This window comes from Diabrotica virgifera, chromosome 1, assembly GCF_917563875.1.
Source record: "Diabrotica virgifera virgifera chromosome 1, PGI_DIABVI_V3a".
NCBI classification, from domain to species: Eukaryota; Metazoa; Arthropoda; class Insecta; order Coleoptera; family Chrysomelidae; genus Diabrotica; species Diabrotica virgifera.
Genome location: NC_065443.1, coordinates 31,638,754 through 31,656,209, shown reverse-complemented (window position 1 = coordinate 31,656,209; position 17,456 = coordinate 31,638,754). Strand labels below are relative to the sequence as shown.

Genomic DNA, 17,456 nt, shown 5'->3' with positions numbered 1-17,456 from the left:
ATTGACAGTATGTAAATATTAAGTATTTATCCTTCAAAATACACTGCTCAATTTTCTACAAAATACGCTTCAAGAGTCGTATCAGTTTTTTTTGGAACCAGGTGTACATCAATATATCTTTCGTTATTATGTAAATGAGAGAAAAACAAAAATTAATTTGCAATCTGTCACATAAGATCCTGTCCTCAGGTCACATCAATATTTAAATAATGTGGATGTTGTCATGGTAACTTTAAAACACGCGCGTTTTTGAAAGTTGAATTTGCTGAGGCGTACTTTACATAAGCAAAATAAGCAGGGGTACCAACAAAAAATCTTTAATATGACATCACAACAAGAATATTGTACACTACACACTACAAGAAAATCATTTGTTAGTCTCTCATGAAGAAAAAAGTATTATCAAAGTCTTATTGAAATAATTTGATGCTACAAAATTTTACTCCAGACTGGAGCCAATTGTTCTTGTTGAAATAAGCTCATAAAGCTTTTTTATCGTTATAATAGTCTAATCCTATTTTTGTCAAACTCAAAATGTAAGAGTTAATCTTATAAATATCACAAATTTAGTCGAAGATACGATATAAGGTTGACTTGCACCGATTTGTTTAATGAATAAAATTTATTTAATTATGTAATTGAAAATTTTAATTTGTAATTAAAAATTATAAAAAATATGGGGTGCCCGATATAATAATTTTGTCCTGATTATAATTAATTAATAATTGAAAAAAACTTGTTTTTTTATAAGTTTTAAAAGAAATTTCGGTCTGGCAGATATTTTAGATTTTTTGGATCTTTCGAACCAAATAAGTTCGTTTGTAATTTTTCTTTAAGTTGACTGTTTTTGAGTTATAAACAATTTAAAACTGAAAAAAAAACGAAAATGACGATTTTTAAAGCTAAAAACATAAGTAAAAATATCATTTTTGAAATTACGAAGTACCTAAATTCAAGATCAAACCTTATTTTATTAGTTCTTGATAAGTAGTATTTTGGACTTATTTCATTATAAAACATTATTTTTCATTTGCTAATGCAGCTCGATCGCACGTCTTCCTCATTAATAATTAAAAAAATATACTTTAGAATAAAACGTGGCAAAAATTATTATCATGACCTGATAGAAGAAGGTTTGACCTTGAATTAAGGTGCTTTATATAATATTTTCTACTTGTGTTTTGAGCCTTGAAAATTGTGAACTTGCGTTTTTTTAGTTGTAAATTGTTTGTAACTCTAAAACAATCAATAAGAGAAAAATTACAAAAAACCTTCTTTGTTTCGAATGAACCAAAAAATCTAAAATGATATCTGCCTGGGACGATTATGTATTAATTAATTATAGTTATGTCAAAATCAGATGCGGCATCCCTTGTTTTTTATCATTTTTAACGTACTAAATCTCATATCAAATAATTTTTATCCATTAAATAGATCGGTGCAGGTTAGCCTTATATCGGAACCTCTTCTAGTATAAACACAAAATATATGGGGTTTATATACACACGAGATTCTTAACGTACACTTGTATACTTTACAATATCACAAATAAAAGTCCGTCCACACGCACCATTCCTCTGACTAAATCAAAGATTTTCTTTTTGATAAATTTGATTGTTGGTGGCTTCGTACTGAATCCCCTATCACACTAATTTATTAACAAGTAGCATAGCTATTATTCCTATGCGACCTTGCCATAGGTGGTGTAATGATAGCACCATTTATGGACTGCATCTTCTTCATTACAGCACATAGGGTATGCCAGTAGGGATTTGGTCTGTTTGGCACATCTCTGGCAGATTTCACGCTTTATAGACTGTAACAAAAAAATATAAATAAGTATTTTATCTAAATTATTTTAACTAAAAAAAAATCAAGTCAAGTATTTATAAATCAAATGTACGACCAACAATGACATATCGCACACCTAGATCTAAAGAGAGTTAAGTCAAAAATATGTGAAATTGAGCTCACCATTTAATTCCCTGTACGGATACCTATCGATCAATAAAAGAGATTTAAAAATATGTGCAAAATTCAACGCTAGATGGCACCTAGAGTCTCTTTTGTTGAACGAGCGAGCCATATCCCACCGCGCATAAATGGGAACAATGCTAGATGCAATCAGAATTACAAGCGGAGTGCAAGTGTCCTCTGTAAAAAGTATGGAGTTATTTTGAGTTGTACCTGTTTAGTTGAAATTTGAAGCAGTGTTATTTTGAGTTGTCACCTTTTAAATGGTTAGTGCTAATTACAAGGATACAACAGTTTGAGTTAAACCTGTATCGCTGGCAAGGTAAGTAAAGATTTTATTTTTATTTTTAGTTGTTACCCTACTCTTGAAATATTTTTGATTATGTAGTTGTGCCTGTTTTGCTGAGTCATATTTGATACTTCCTTTTTTCTGTAAAATCTTATCAAAATTAAACTTATTTCGTTATTGACGATTCGAGTTTGTAGGTCGTAGTACAGTTTAATGTTTATCTTACCATTAACAATATTGATTCCTCTTTTACTGCCAATTTTTCAAGTTGGATCCCTTTAGATGGTTTCTGACAAATTTATCTTTACAACATAGCCAAAAAGATTAAACATGCTTTTTGTGGGCTTTCTAAATTGATTTGTAGCACATGACTCTGTAAGTTAGTAAAATAAACATTGTATATTTCAGGAAAACAATGCTTCGCCGACGATTGTTTGTAAGTATTGTAGAAGAACAATATAAACAAAATATCACTCATATACCTTTTAGTCAACATGCAACCGTGGAAGATAACTTGAAGATGTCATTAAGTGATAAAGTTCCATCGAAAGAAACTCATGCTGTTTTGACACCGGTTAATACATCTATCCCTAGCACATCTAAACAGCAGCTTCGGACTATTATATTTCACTTATTTGGAGCGATGAAAGTGATATTAACAACTAAGATAAAGATCATAATTTGCAATTGTTAAACAAAAATGCGCACCCATCTAAGGTCGTACCTTCTCATCATCGGTAACTTGATCCAGCAGCAGCAGCTCCAGTGCATCGGATACCGAAGATGATAGTTATAAAGTTGGCCCAGAAGGTGTTATGGTTCCTGAAACTGGTACTGAGATTGAGATAGATAAACTACCCTGTCAAAATCTAAAACACTAATTCTAGCAAGAATGGTTGGACCACCCTGTGGAGACAAATGTCGCCTAAAATGCAAATATAAAGTGGACAAGATGTCGAGACAACAGAACTTTGATGAATATTGGGCACTCGGTGATCTTGGAAAGCAAAAAGAATTCTTAATACGCCACTCACAACAAATAAAGTCTAAATATCGGTACGTAAGTACACACAATTTTAGAGCTCTCAACAATTCTTTTTTACTTTGAGCGTAATGGATCCAAAATACAAATATGCAAGGCATTTTTCAAATAAACTCTTGATTTGAGTAATAAAGCGGTAAAAACAGCATATTCGAAAAAAACAGGATTAGGTATTATTCAAGTCGATTTAAGAAGAAAACAATAATCATCATCCAACCAAAAAGTCACTTCGTTCTAAATAAATGAACAATGCTTCCTCAAAAGAGAGGCAACTACAAACTTAATTCACCAAAACAGGCTCAACTCAAGTTAGTATAACAAATATAAATATATTAATAAGCAAAAGGGAAATATTTCAAAAATATCGATTTTTAGCCTTAAAACGTGTATTAAACATTAAAGTACTTCAACATAATATTCTGGTGTATAAATAAAACAAACCATAAAAACAAAACACTCCCGCAGTGCACATGGACACCGAAAACAGTTTTTCGTGTTTTTTGAAAAAAGTGCTTTTTTGACTTAACTCTCTTTAGATCTAGGTGTGCGATATGTATCAGCAACAAGACCCGATACAGCCACAACACAAAGACTACTGGAAACGACAGCCATGAAAGTACTGGGTAGAATTACAGTAAATACGCTGAGAAATCGAAAGAGGAGTGAAGGCATTAGACTGAGAAATCGAAAGAGGAGTGAAGGCATTAGAAGACTATGTAACGTACAGTGTATAAACGAATGGACACTAAATAGAAAAAAAGGATAGAATAACCACATAAGCAGAATGGGGGAAATACGTGTGGTCAAAATAGCAAGAAATAAATCACCAATCGGTAGTGAAGCATCAGCTGACCGCGCAAAAGATGGAGTGACAATCTTCCATAGAGGTATCAATCCGCCAATGAACAAATAGAATTGTCTATAAAGAGGAAAAAGAAGAAGAAAAAATCACTAGTCAATGTAATTATGATATATAAGTCATTTTGGGTTTTATGACAAAATATTGTTAAATAGAAGCATAACGTGCACATTCCAAGATATCCAAAATTTTACTATTTTATAAGTGTTAATAAATTATAGCTTGCAATATTTTATATGGTCATAGTAGTCAAAGATCCGAATCTAGATCGACCTTCACCCATCTGTTTACCAGATTAAACATTTTTTTATTAAACATACATAGACACATACGACTTGCATGGGTTGCCTATCAAAATATGATCATAGCTATCTTTAGGGGGGTTTGAAGTCGAGCATATTTTTGTGATTTTTTTTAAGTATGGTAGAAATATTTTATTTTTAAATTAAATAAGACAATTTAAAGACTATTAAAAAAACAAGGAAAAATATTGAAAAATAAGCCAACGAAGTCAAATTTTTAAAGACACCTCAAAAAAATGGATTTTGCGGTGGACAACAGAACTCATCATTTGTACATGGGAAACAAAAAATTCATAAAGTTTTTATTAGCTTATCGTAAACTAAAGGCAGGATTAACTCAAAATTAATGAAAATGAAAAAACATTCAGAAAAGTTGATAAAGTATACTTACATCTTTGTCTTGACATGAGTTGTTCTGTCTCCACTCATTTCCCGGTCTAGCTGATATTTCATAAGTGATCATCATTATAATGATTATTATATTCAATATGCGAATTTTCTGTAACAAATAGAAAAAATTAGTTATGTGCTAATTTAATCGTAATACGACTGTTATGAACTAACAAAGTTGTACTTTCTGATAAGAATATTTTCTAAACAAAAATGTCTGGAAATATTTATATGAAAAAATATATAAATAAATATTTAAAAATATCTTAAGGTTACCTTCTTATAAACTTAAAAAGGAAAAGAAAACTTGTTTTGCTTGGTATGCCAAATTTAAGTCAAGAATTTTTATTTTTAATGTTTTTCTTATAAAACATAATATTTTGTGATCATTAAAAACAATATACACCAGCTCACATTTCCTGAACGAAAGTAAATAAATAAAAATTTAAATAACAAAATAATGTTGAAAACTGTAATTTTGCTACTGTAACAATTAGTAACACTTGAACCATTTTGAATATTCTGAGTTGAAGATACTGACATGAAATAAAATATTCAAACGAAAACAGAATTTAAGATCTAATAACCAATACGTACCCCAATATCAATCAATAACATTAGGTATTCGGGTGATACTGTTATATTGGCAGAAAACCTCGAAGATTTGCAGAGACTGACGAACAAGATATTTGATCATGCAAAAGAATATGGCCTTTCAATAAAATACTTTCTTTTTCTTGTGGTGCTGTCTCCTTTAGCTTTAGTTGGCGACTACACTGGCAAATCAGTATCTATCCAATGCGGCTCTAAACAAAGATGTTGCATCAAGGCATGTCCAGTCTCTGATATTTTTAAGCCACGAAATCTGGCGTCTACCGGGACCCCGTTTTCCTTCAAACTTGCCCTGGATGATCATTTGCTCGAGGCGGTACTTTTCGTTTCTCATTATGTGTCACCAGGTAGCAAACTTTTCTAACTCTGATGATTTTAAGCAGCTCCCTTTCATTTTGATAACGCCTTGTCGGGTTACCTCTAGTCTCGCTCTTACTTCTTGTTTATAATCAAGTTGATTGTTGAACCAGTAGCCAGGATATTTGTGTTCGTTTACGTATTGAAGCTGTTGGTGGTTCACATAATATTGGAAGGGGCAAATTTTTGTTCCTTGATATTTTCATAACTTTGGTTTTCGCAATATTGATCTTCATCCCCATTTTTTCACCGCTCTCAGTAACCCTATTTAATATTATCTGAAGACTATGGTCCGAATCGGTCATTAAAACAGTGTCATCTTCATAGCGGATGTTATTTACTCTTTGACCGTTTATACTGATTCCTTCTGAAGAGTGCGATAATGCGTTCGCAAATATTACCTCAGAGTAGATTTTAATCGGTATTGGTGATAGCACACAATCCTGTCTGATACCTCGTTGTATTTTAGTTTGCCTTGACATGTTACGATTGGTTTTTATGATTACTGTCTGATTCCAATAAATAGCTTTTATAATCAATAAATATCAAGAAAACAAAATTTATGAAGATTTCAAAATCAGCACAAAATAATAATAAAAAAGATTAACAGTTAACGGGGAAACTCTTGAACAAGTAAATATTTACAATTATCTTGGCATCATAATCAATCTCATGAATGATCACTTCAAAAAAATTAGAGTGCGTGTAGAAAAATCATGTTCAAATTTTAAGAAACTGAAAGTACTTATTTGAATTGTGGTTATACTTATACAAGATTATCCTGAAAATATCATGGATTGATCATGTAACAAAGAATGAAGTCATGAGAAGAATGCGTAAGAAAGCATCAAAACCAGAAAGCTTTAGTAACTGGGACATATGCATGGCAAAAGATATGCTTCAATTAGTTATGCAAGGAAAAGCCTAGTTATGCAAGTGAAGAAATGGATGAGAGAAAAGAATCTCATGACTGCGCACTTGCGTAAATGATGTAGATGAGCATATATCGAATTTTTCAGGGTAGCCGCATCCAAGATTAGAATAGCCATGATCTTTGCCAACCTCCGCCGCGGAGATGACACGTAAAGAAGAAGATTCCTTCAGAGACTGCCCAAACTGCCAAGAATAAGCGAAAAACTGCCCAGAATAACTGAAAGGAGCGGAGTATGTACATTAAAAGAACGGATGACAGGATGACAGCAATGATTGAACGGTAAAAACCGGCAGGGTAAATACTAGACAGATAAAAAATAAAAGAGAAATAAAAATAAGAAGGTAATTAGTACTTGAACAAAAGTTAGTCCTGGTAGATGAAACTAGCTTAAAAGCTTAAGAAGACCAAAAATGGCCAATAATTTTTTATTTGTGTTAGTAAGTAAGTTTTCTATTGTTTTTGTTCCAAATAAATTGATGTTAATGGCAACGTGTTTAAATAAACAACTGTCGCAATAACCACTTCATCTCGTGTCATTTCGGTGTCCTAATTTCCACCATTTTAAAGTTGTGGCACATGCTAACTGCGTAATTTATATCCTTTTTTAATCGATTTATTCCAATAAACTGCATAAATAAGATAATAATTTATTTATAAAACTTGACTCCTACATTAAGATTATCTCAAACGTTAATTCATTTTAATAAAATTGGCGTTTCGAATTTCGAAAACAAATTAGAAATCTCGTATCCTTATTTTTGCAGTTTACTTATTTTTTTTAAATCGCTCGAATAATTATCAGTATCACGTTTGTATTAAGCGGCTGCGATATAAGAAAATGGTTACAGCTAAAAATTTAATAGGTCGTAGGAAAACACGTGTGGAAAGACGGAAAACCTCAGTAACAAACGCAAAAGCAATAATTGGAGGATACTGTGGATCAGATTACTCTTCTTCTTTAAGTGCTGTCGCAGAATCGAAGGTTAGATATCATCATCACTACCTTTACTCTATCTACCACTGCTCTGAAGAGTTCTACAGAACTGCATTTAAACCGGTTTCTCAAATTCTTCAACCATGACACTCTCCTTCTTCCTATACTCCTTTCGCCTCTTACCTTTCCTTGTATAAGTAGTCTTAGCATTGCATATTGTCTTCCACTCATTACGTGTCCCAGATATTGTAACTTTCTTATTTTTATTGTGTTTATTATTTCGCATTATTTGCCCATTTCTCGCAATACTTCCGTGTTCGTTTTCTTCTATGTCCATGCTATTATAAGCATCCTTCTGTAACACCATATTTCAAATGACTGTAGCTTATTTATGTATTCTTGCTTCAATGTCTAGTTTTCAAGTCCATATTGCAGTATCGAGAACACGTAGCATCTCAAAGCCCTTACTCTCAGTTCTTATCTAAGGTCTTTGTTGCAGATACCTAATTGTTTTCATTTTTACAAACGCATTTCTTGTTATTTCTATCCTGGTCCTTATTTCTGTTATTCTTATGTTGTTTGATCATTTTTTTCTCTGAAATTCAGATTTATATGTATTTGTGTTAATCAACCCTTTCTATCTGCACGTTTACCAAATGTATGCTTGTTTGTATGTTTGTTTTCTTAGTTATTGTCATGTGTTTTGTCTTTTTATATTAATTTTTAGTTCATATTCTTCACATAAACTGTTTTGTTTAGTAGTAATTGGAGTTCTCCAGCAGAGCTTACCATAGTCACGGTATCATCTGCATGTCTTATGTTGTTAATAGATCAGATCATAAGCTGCTAAATACTGCATGCTCAAATTCCTTATAACTAGAAACACAGATCAGACAAAACAGCTAAAGATAAATAATGCGAAGAAATTCAAGATAAACCTGAAAAGCAAGGAAAAACCATAAGAGACAAAAATAAAGCATGGAATGAAATAAAACGCCAGATTCATTCATCGAAAAAAGTATAAAATTCGCAAAAACAAATATTAGATATAAGGGGAAACCTTAATAGTTATTTATGTTATACCTAAGTGTTAAAAGTACAATTTTAACGCACGCATGTGAGAAAGTTTGCAGAATGAGCGAAGCGAATTCTGCAATTCACATGAGTGCCTTAAAAATGTACTTTTTAACACGTATATCATACAATATTTTTTCTACAAGCGTCTTATACAGTCCCTGCTCAATTTTTTAGACTCACCCGAGAAATATCAGTTTTTTAATTTCAAGCACCTTGAAGTATCTTCAAAGTGATACGGAACTGCTAAATGGGTTAAATAACCATTACTTATTAATCATGCTACATAATTAAGCTAAAAATGGTATTTTTTATTGAATTGTGAAAACTTGATAGATGGCAATGAGCTAAAAGTGTGCAATGAGTCAACTTTTTTCAAATTTAGTTTTTTAATTAAATTAGTGATTTGTGTTCAATTTTCGTAAAATTTGCAGTGGTGAGTGTTAATATTGTTCTAATGTTGTTCTATGTAAACGTTAGTTTTTAATTTCTTTAATTTAGTTTAAGATATTAATAGAAATATGTTAATTTCTAAAAGATGAATATCTTCGATTGGAACTTTTTCATTTATGGGTCACTGTAAAATTTTTTTGTTGAGCAAATCTCTTCTGTTACTGCTCTTTTAGAAAATATCGCATGCTGTCAAAAAGAAATAGCAAAAAAATGCGGTGTATCTTAATTTTTAGTTCGAATGTTGAGTCAAAAACCTAAAGAGAAACATCATGTTACGTCGATTTGGAGTGGTTGGTATGGCAGAAAGATTTCAGTCACTCTCAGAGGACAACGATTTTTAATGAATTTGACTGTAAAACACAGAAGAGTCCACTGTACGCCGAAATTTGTACGGTATGGTATTCAAATGTCATAGGCCAGTTAAGGAACCAAAACCATCACCACAAATGCTCAAGAAACGCTTAGTTTCGTCCAATTTGCATAAATATATGACTTTAAAATATTAATGCAAATTGTCTAAAACTAAGCCTTTTTGAGCATTTGTGGTGATAGTTGGTTGTTTAGTTGGTTCCTTAACTGGTTTATGACGTTTGAATCCCATAGTGTACAAATTTCGGCGTACAGTGGACTCCGATACTGAACACATTTCTTTTTGACAACATGCGATATTTTCTAAAAGAGCAGTAACAGAAGAGATATGCTCAACAAAAAGATTTTTACAGTCACCCATATGAGAAATTTCCAATCGAAGATATTCATTTTTTAAAAATTAGCAGATTTCTATTAGGGCCGGTTGTTCGAACGCTAATCAAAAATGATCATTATCAAATATTTAATTACTGTCGCAACTGTCAATGTCAACTTTGATTGGGTTGCTGAAAACATAATTATTGATTACAATTATGAAATTAGTTAATAGTTGTTAGATTAATTGATTATTAACTAATCTCATAATTATAATCAATTATGTTTTCAGCCACCCAATCAAAGTTGACATTGACAGTTGTGACAGTAATTAAATATTTGATAGTGTTAATTGTTGATTAGCGTTCGAACAACCGGCCCTAAATATCTTAAAATAAATTAATAAAATTAAAAACTAACGTTCACATAGAACAATATTAACACTCACCACTGGAAATTTTACGAAAATTGAACACCAATCACTAATTTAATTGAAAAGCTAAAGTTGAAAAAAGTCTAGTCATTACGGCCTTTTAGCCCATTCTATTGCCATCTGTCAAGTTTTCACAATTCAATAAAAAACTTTCACCATTTTTAACTTAAGAGCACACAGTAGCGATCAACAGGTAGCAACAAACGCGGTCCAAGATTGCGAAAGTTCTGCAAACTTTCAAAAGTGTGGCAACAGCGCGTCGGTAATTCGACACTGACAGTGACGTTTATACTATCAGAAACAATAATTTTTATACACATAGGCGCGAAATGTTGTCAAGTCAGTTACGTTCGATTTCTTGTTATAAAAAATCGATTTTTAGTAGTTCGAATGTGACACAATATCTAGGCACGGGATAAAAAAGTTTATTTGAAGAAAGTGTGTTTTTGTCTTTCTTAATGGCGGTACAGGCTCCTTTTTCAATATTTTATTTAGTTATAGAGTAATTTCCACAAACTAACATATTTCTGAAATTGGGCTCTGTACCGCCATTCTTTATTATATTACGAATATGTGTGCCAAATATCTCGACAAAATATTCAAAATTAAAGCCGCAATCTTGGAACGCGTTTGTTGCTACTTGTTGATCGCTACTGTTTGCTCTTAATTATGTAACACTTTCCCATTCCCACTTTTATTTAACCCATTCAGCAGTTTGGTATGACTTTGAACATACTTTTAAGGTGTTTCAAATGAAAAAAACTGATGTTTCTAGGGTGAGTCTAATAAATTGAGCAGGAACTGTATATTTATCAACAATTATAATTTATTCATTCTCAATTAGAGGACAATATCTACAAAAACTTTTACTTGAACTTGACTGACATTCCATTTTTAAATTTTTGTCTTGACATTACATCAAAACTGCCTATACTGTCTATACGTAAATCATAACAACTATAGAATAACATCTTACTTTTATTGTTGTATATTCTAACAAATTTTAATAGTTTAAAAACGTGTTAAAAATGCAATAATACAGTTTAAATTAAATTTTAAAAAACCTTTTAAAACACGTTTTTCAAATTGCGCAAGTTGCACTATTAATATTAATGTTAATAAATGAAATATAAATATTTTGACGTTTCACAATTTGACAATTCACTTTTAACTGCAGTGCCTTAAAATTTTTAAAGCAGTAGTGCTTTAAAGTAGCATTTTTAACGCTCCATAGGAGCTAAAATAGTTATTTATGGAACAGTTCGTGAACTATGCTTTTTGCGAGCACGCGATATGAATCGCGTAAGTTCGCAAAAAGTACTTCACGTACAGTTTCATACAATATTTTATCTAAGATAAACAAATAAAAAAACTGTAACTCTTCGTCACTGGAATTCATTTCTATTCCACAATTTTTAGAACTCTGACATTTCTAACTACTTTCAAACCACAAAACTGTCAAGAATTTTATTGTCAGTCTTTGCTCATATTGTCATCACCATGACAACGCGAAAGTTCAGGATATTTGATTATATGAAAGTGTGCCAAGAAACCCATTGAAAGTGTGCACACGCACACTTTAAACCCTTCACGCACTTTTATCTATAATGACAGTTTTCACAAACTAAAAACTTATACATAATATGACATAGAGTAGATAAATTGCATTTTTCTACGAGCGTGCAAAAATGTCTACTTTCGCGCACGCATTTTAGTTTAGAAAGTTTCACTTTTCCGCACGCGGTTTTTACTTTTCCGCACGCGTGTTAATTTAGATATGTTAATATGGCCTTAAAGTAATTATAATACATGCAATAAACTAATATCTAGATATTATTTACTAATTTATTTCAAATATATCTTATTGTGTTCCTGTTTTAATGAAATTAACGCTACAATTCGATGAAATAAAATTATTTTGACATAATATTCGAAAGTCAAATCGGTAGACAATAATAGTCCTTTTGAATCATCGTCATGGAAACCAAGATCGTCGTCATGCTAACTAATTATATTGAAAGTTTGGTTTTGACAACCTTGTCAAAGAATTAATTTGTGTATGTATTTTCATATTAATTAAATTAATTGATTAAGGGCCGGTTGTTCGAACGTTAATCAAAAATGATCATTATCAAATATTTAATTACTGTCACAACTGTCAATGTCAACTTTGATTTTGTTGCTGAAAATATAATTATTAAGTACAATTATGAATTTAGTTAATCAATTATGTTAATAATTGTTATGTTAATTAATTAACTAATCTCATAATTATAATCAATTATGTTTTCAGCAACCCAACCAAAGTTGACATTGACAGTTGTGACAGTAATTAAATATTTGATAGTGATCATTGTTGATTAGCGTTCGAACAACCAGCCCTAAGATTTGGTAATTTTTTAAAGACTCTTAGAAAAAATATTGTTCCTAACTCTTGCAGAAAGTCTCTTTTCCGCACTCGACTGCTTGCCGAACTCTCCCGCTTCACGTCGTTCGGCAAACTGCAGTCGCGTGCGGAAAAGAATGACATAACTATTTTAACACGGTTGTAGAAAAAATTAGTTAAAGAAAGAAGGACTTTCTACAACCTACAGATTACCATAAAAACACGAAACAACACTCAAGAAATAGCAGAGCCAAGAAGAAAAATAAAATCTATGTGCATCAGAGATAAAAGCAATCAATTAAATATTTTCTGTCAAATAATAATCTGTCGCACATACGCCAAGTGATAAATTTCGATGTGGTATATAGATTTATATACTTGGGCTTCATGAGAACCAAAAATGGCGATAGCTCCTCAGAAATGAAGCGTAGACTAATAGCGACCCGAGCTATCTACTTGGTCAATACTCATATTCTTCCCATTACAACCTACTATACATACGAGGTTGAAACATAGTCTCTCAATATATAGTTGAATGAACTATCTTTCAATAAAGTCGCCTCAGGAACGCAACTCATAAACATTGGCAATATCATTTTAAAGTGGAAGACTTAGGGCCGGTTGTTCGAACGCTAATCAACAATGATCACTATCAAATATTTAATTACTGTCACCAACTGTCAATGTCAACTTTTATTGGGTTGCTGAAAACATAATTGATTATAATTATGAGATTAGTTAATCAATTAACATAAAAATTATTAACATAATTTATTAAGTAATTTCATAATTGTAATCAATAATTATGATTTCAGCAACCCAATCAAAGTTGACATTGACAGTTGGTGACAGTAATTAAATATTTGATTATGATCATTGTTGATTAGCGTTCGAACAACCGGCCTTTAAAGTATAATATATGTCTGAATTGCCGTTATGAATGAGTCAGATTCAATTAAATTATTAGAAGAATTTTTTACTAAGCAACAACATTTTTGTTTAATTGTCCTCTCTCAGATTCTTCCACGTACCACACTTTGGGCCTTTCCGAATTGCAAAGAAAGAAATGTCACGGATGAACTAGGGCCATCTACCGAAAAAGAAAGTAAGTTATCAATCGAAGTAGCACAGAAAACGACAATAAATATCTTCTCCATACCTACAGATTAACAACAGGTGGAATACTTTCTTTGGTTACACCTCCTGAGATTTTCAAAATTTATAAATCATACAGGATGCCGAGAAAATTAAGATGAGAGAATTTTAAATAATTCACAACTCATCTGCTCAGCGTGGTAAAAGCTCTAACAAGAAAGATTCCTTAATACTCAAACAAAAGAGTAAATGAATTAAAAATGTATAAACATTTTCAATTTCTTTGCAACACGAAAATGCAGCAGCTGTATAATACTATGGTCAACATGAGAGTGCAGGAAGAGTCTATACCGGTTTCGGGGGTTGTTTCTCCCTCATCAGTAGTCCCATATCCTCCTCTCTCAGATTCTTCCACGTACCACACTTTGGGCCTTTCCCAATATAGAGACGATATTTATTGTCGTTTTCTGTGCTACTTCGATTAATAACTTACTTTTTTGTTTTTCGGTAGATGGCCCTAGTTCATCCGTGACATTTCTTTCTTTGTATAGACTCTTCCTGCACTCTCAGATTTGACCATAGTTATTATACAGCTGCTGCATTTTCGTGTTGCAAAGAAATTGAAAATGTTTATACATTTTTAATTCATTTACTCTCTTGTTTGAGTATTAAGGAATCTTTCTTGTTAGAGCTTTTACCACGCTGAGCAGATGAGTTATGAATTATTTAAAATTCTCTCATTTTAATTTCCTCGGCATCCTGTATGATTTATAAATTTTGAAAATCTCAGGAGGTGTAACCAAAGAAAGTATTCCACCTGTTGTCAATCTGGTGCTTTGGAGACGATATTTATTGTCGTTTTCTGTGCTACTTCGATTGATAACTTACTTTGTTTAATATTTTGTATTTTGACAACGACATCTGAGTTGGAAGTTGAAACGTTAATAAAATCATTTTTTAAGTTAAGTTGTGGCTTATTTCCCATTTAGAATAATAAATTACATAAATGCCGCACAGAAATAGCTTCAGAACAATAAAGTCTCTCAAAACATCGATAACAATAAGATCGACACTGCATACGAAGTTTACCCATATCCTAGACAGAACACGGAACCAATCTGTCAAATTTGGAAGAGCTTAATATAAAAAATAGGCTAATAAAAAACTGAACCCAGCCTGCCTAAATTACTTTGGTTTTATAGCCAGAGAAGAACAAGTACTATAAAACAATTGATAATAGAAGAAAACGGCATAATATATATATATATATATATATATATATATATATATATAAAAGTACTGAGATAACAGCTGGGAAAACCCTGGTACTGAGGAAGCAATGAAAGACTGGTGCTTCAAAGTGAGTGCTTGACCAAAATAAAAGGCACTCACTTTGAAGCACCAGTCTTTCATTGCTTCCTCAGTACCAGGGTTTTCCCAGCTGTTATCTCAGTACTTTTTTATTTACTAGTAACCCAATTACTCCTTGGACGTTTATATATATATATATATATATATATATATATATATATATATATATATATATATATATATATATATATATATATATATCTACCAAATCTTTGTAGATTTTTGACAAGCCTGTGGTTACATACATAGAGATAAAATATATACAATTATGCAAGAATTTGGTATACCAAAGAAATGGGTAAAGAGTTAGTACCACCACGACTCACACAGAAGCGCAAGTATGAGTTCAAAACGAATTGACAGATCCCTTCCAGATAACTAAAGTAAAACAGAGAGATCGGCTGGCGCCGACTATGTTGAATTATGTCATCAATAATTTTGTGGAACATGTCATCAGAAAAATGACTGTAAACCCAAAAAAATTTACTGTTTAATAAGTCTAAGCAGATTGCAACGTACGCAGATCGCAGATGGTGTAAACTTGATGGGAAGAACCGCAAGAGACATCACACAACTACATGTGGAGTTTGAACAAAATGCTCGAAATGCTTGAACAAAATGAATAAAAAAGTTTAAATCTTTTTATATAAATTACTACATAGTTATTTTTTAGTTACCTATCACCAAACAGTTGCTAAACAATTGAAAACTGCGACATCAAAATAAAAACAAAAAAATGACTAACCTCACAAGGTAATGCCATGTCTGGGAATTATTCCAAAATATCGAAAATATTCACCCACTAATTTGAAGAACTCGCTACAGATGCTGGAACCTCACACTACAGAATCTTAAGTCAAATTGATCAGCAAAAGCTTCTTTATAATTTATATATGGTATCTAGGTTAAAAGTCCAACTGATAAAAGATATATTACGTTCACAAGGAAGTATAAAAATCACAGTTGAGGAGACATCATGTCCAATCCAGGAAGACTGAAGGAGCCTCTTGCTGACCAATTTGTAGCCTAGCTAGGTTTTTCGATATCAAGAGAGACAGTTCTTTTGGTTTGATGTTGTTCTGCAGCAAGAAGAATTGATTGCCACGCTTCACGTTATTTTAATTTGTGTATTTTTTAACGGTATTGATAAACTATTGATTAGTATTATGAGCAATGACTAAGCTTTTATGAATATTGTTTGTAAACCAGCATATTTTTATCAAGAATTTTAAGTTTAACAAATAAACTTTCTAATTTGTTATACCTTTATAAAATAAGATAAAAATGTGTTCTTGGATAATTCCTTTCACTATCAATTTTGTTTACTAGGGAAATCTATTTCAACGGTAATTTTAAGTACAATAAACATTTTTTTTCTATTATTTTTGGACGTTAGTAAATCATTGAGTCTTAGTCATTCTTCTTCTTCTCCCTAAGCTTTTCCCTTTTCAGGGGTCGCTCTAGCTCTGTTCCCCTTAAGTTTTACAGTTTTGTCCTTCATCACGCATAGTTTTCAGTTTTACGTCTGACGTGCCCAAACCATTGCAGTCTTTGTTCTTAAATCTTTTTGGTGACTATAGTCACCTTAGCTCTTTCCCTAATCAAGTCGTCCCTGGACCTGTCTCTTCTAGTATTACCCAACATCCACCTTAATACTTTCGATTCAACTACCTTCATTTTCTGTTCGTGAATCTTCTTTATCCACCACACTTCACCGCCGTACATCAACGCAGGCCTTACTACACTCATTCCTTTCAGCCGTGCCTGTGATTCTCGATCACAGAATTCCCCGCTCATTTCCTTCCACTTAAACCAACCAGACTGTATCCTGTGAGCAATTTCTCGATCTAGTGTCCTATTTTCTTCTTAAAAAAATATTAAAATTCTCCTACTAGTTTTTCTCCAAGCAATTTGATGTCTCCAACCGTTCCTGCTCCTCCCAACCCCATATACTCCGTTTTTGACCTGCTAACATTAAGTTCTCCTTCTTCAATAGCATTTCTCCAAACCTCCAACTTCTCTTCAAACATTTCTTTGCTGTCCTCTACTAACACGACTACGACATCATTAGCAAAATAGCGTTGACCAAGGAGCCTCTCCCTTACCTTCTCTGTCAAAGCATCCATAACAAGAATAAACAGGTAGGGACAGGGACTAATTCAACAGGAAGAGCCTTGATGCAAACCAACTGTCACTAAAAACTTTAGGGCAATCAGACACAAGTCTTTACTTTCATGTACGCTGCCTCATATATAACCTTCACGAGC

General features: G+C 32.1%; 1 protein-coding gene across 1 annotated transcript; it reads right to left on the bottom strand.

Annotated features, from left to right (window-relative positions):
• Positions 1-301: 301 nt before the first annotated feature.
• On the bottom strand, positions 302-16,197 carry LOC114325633 (uncharacterized). The gene is made up of 3 exons (XM_050655704.1): positions 15,935-16,197; positions 4,858-4,965; positions 302-1,816 (listed from the first exon to the last, which is right to left on the bottom strand). The coding sequence occupies exons 1-3, from the start codon at positions 15,950-15,952 to the stop codon at positions 1,682-1,684; spliced, it is 261 nt and encodes an 86-aa protein (XP_050511661.1). The 5' UTR covers positions 15,953-16,197; the 3' UTR covers positions 302-1,681.
• Positions 16,198-17,456: the final 1,259 nt, after the last annotated feature.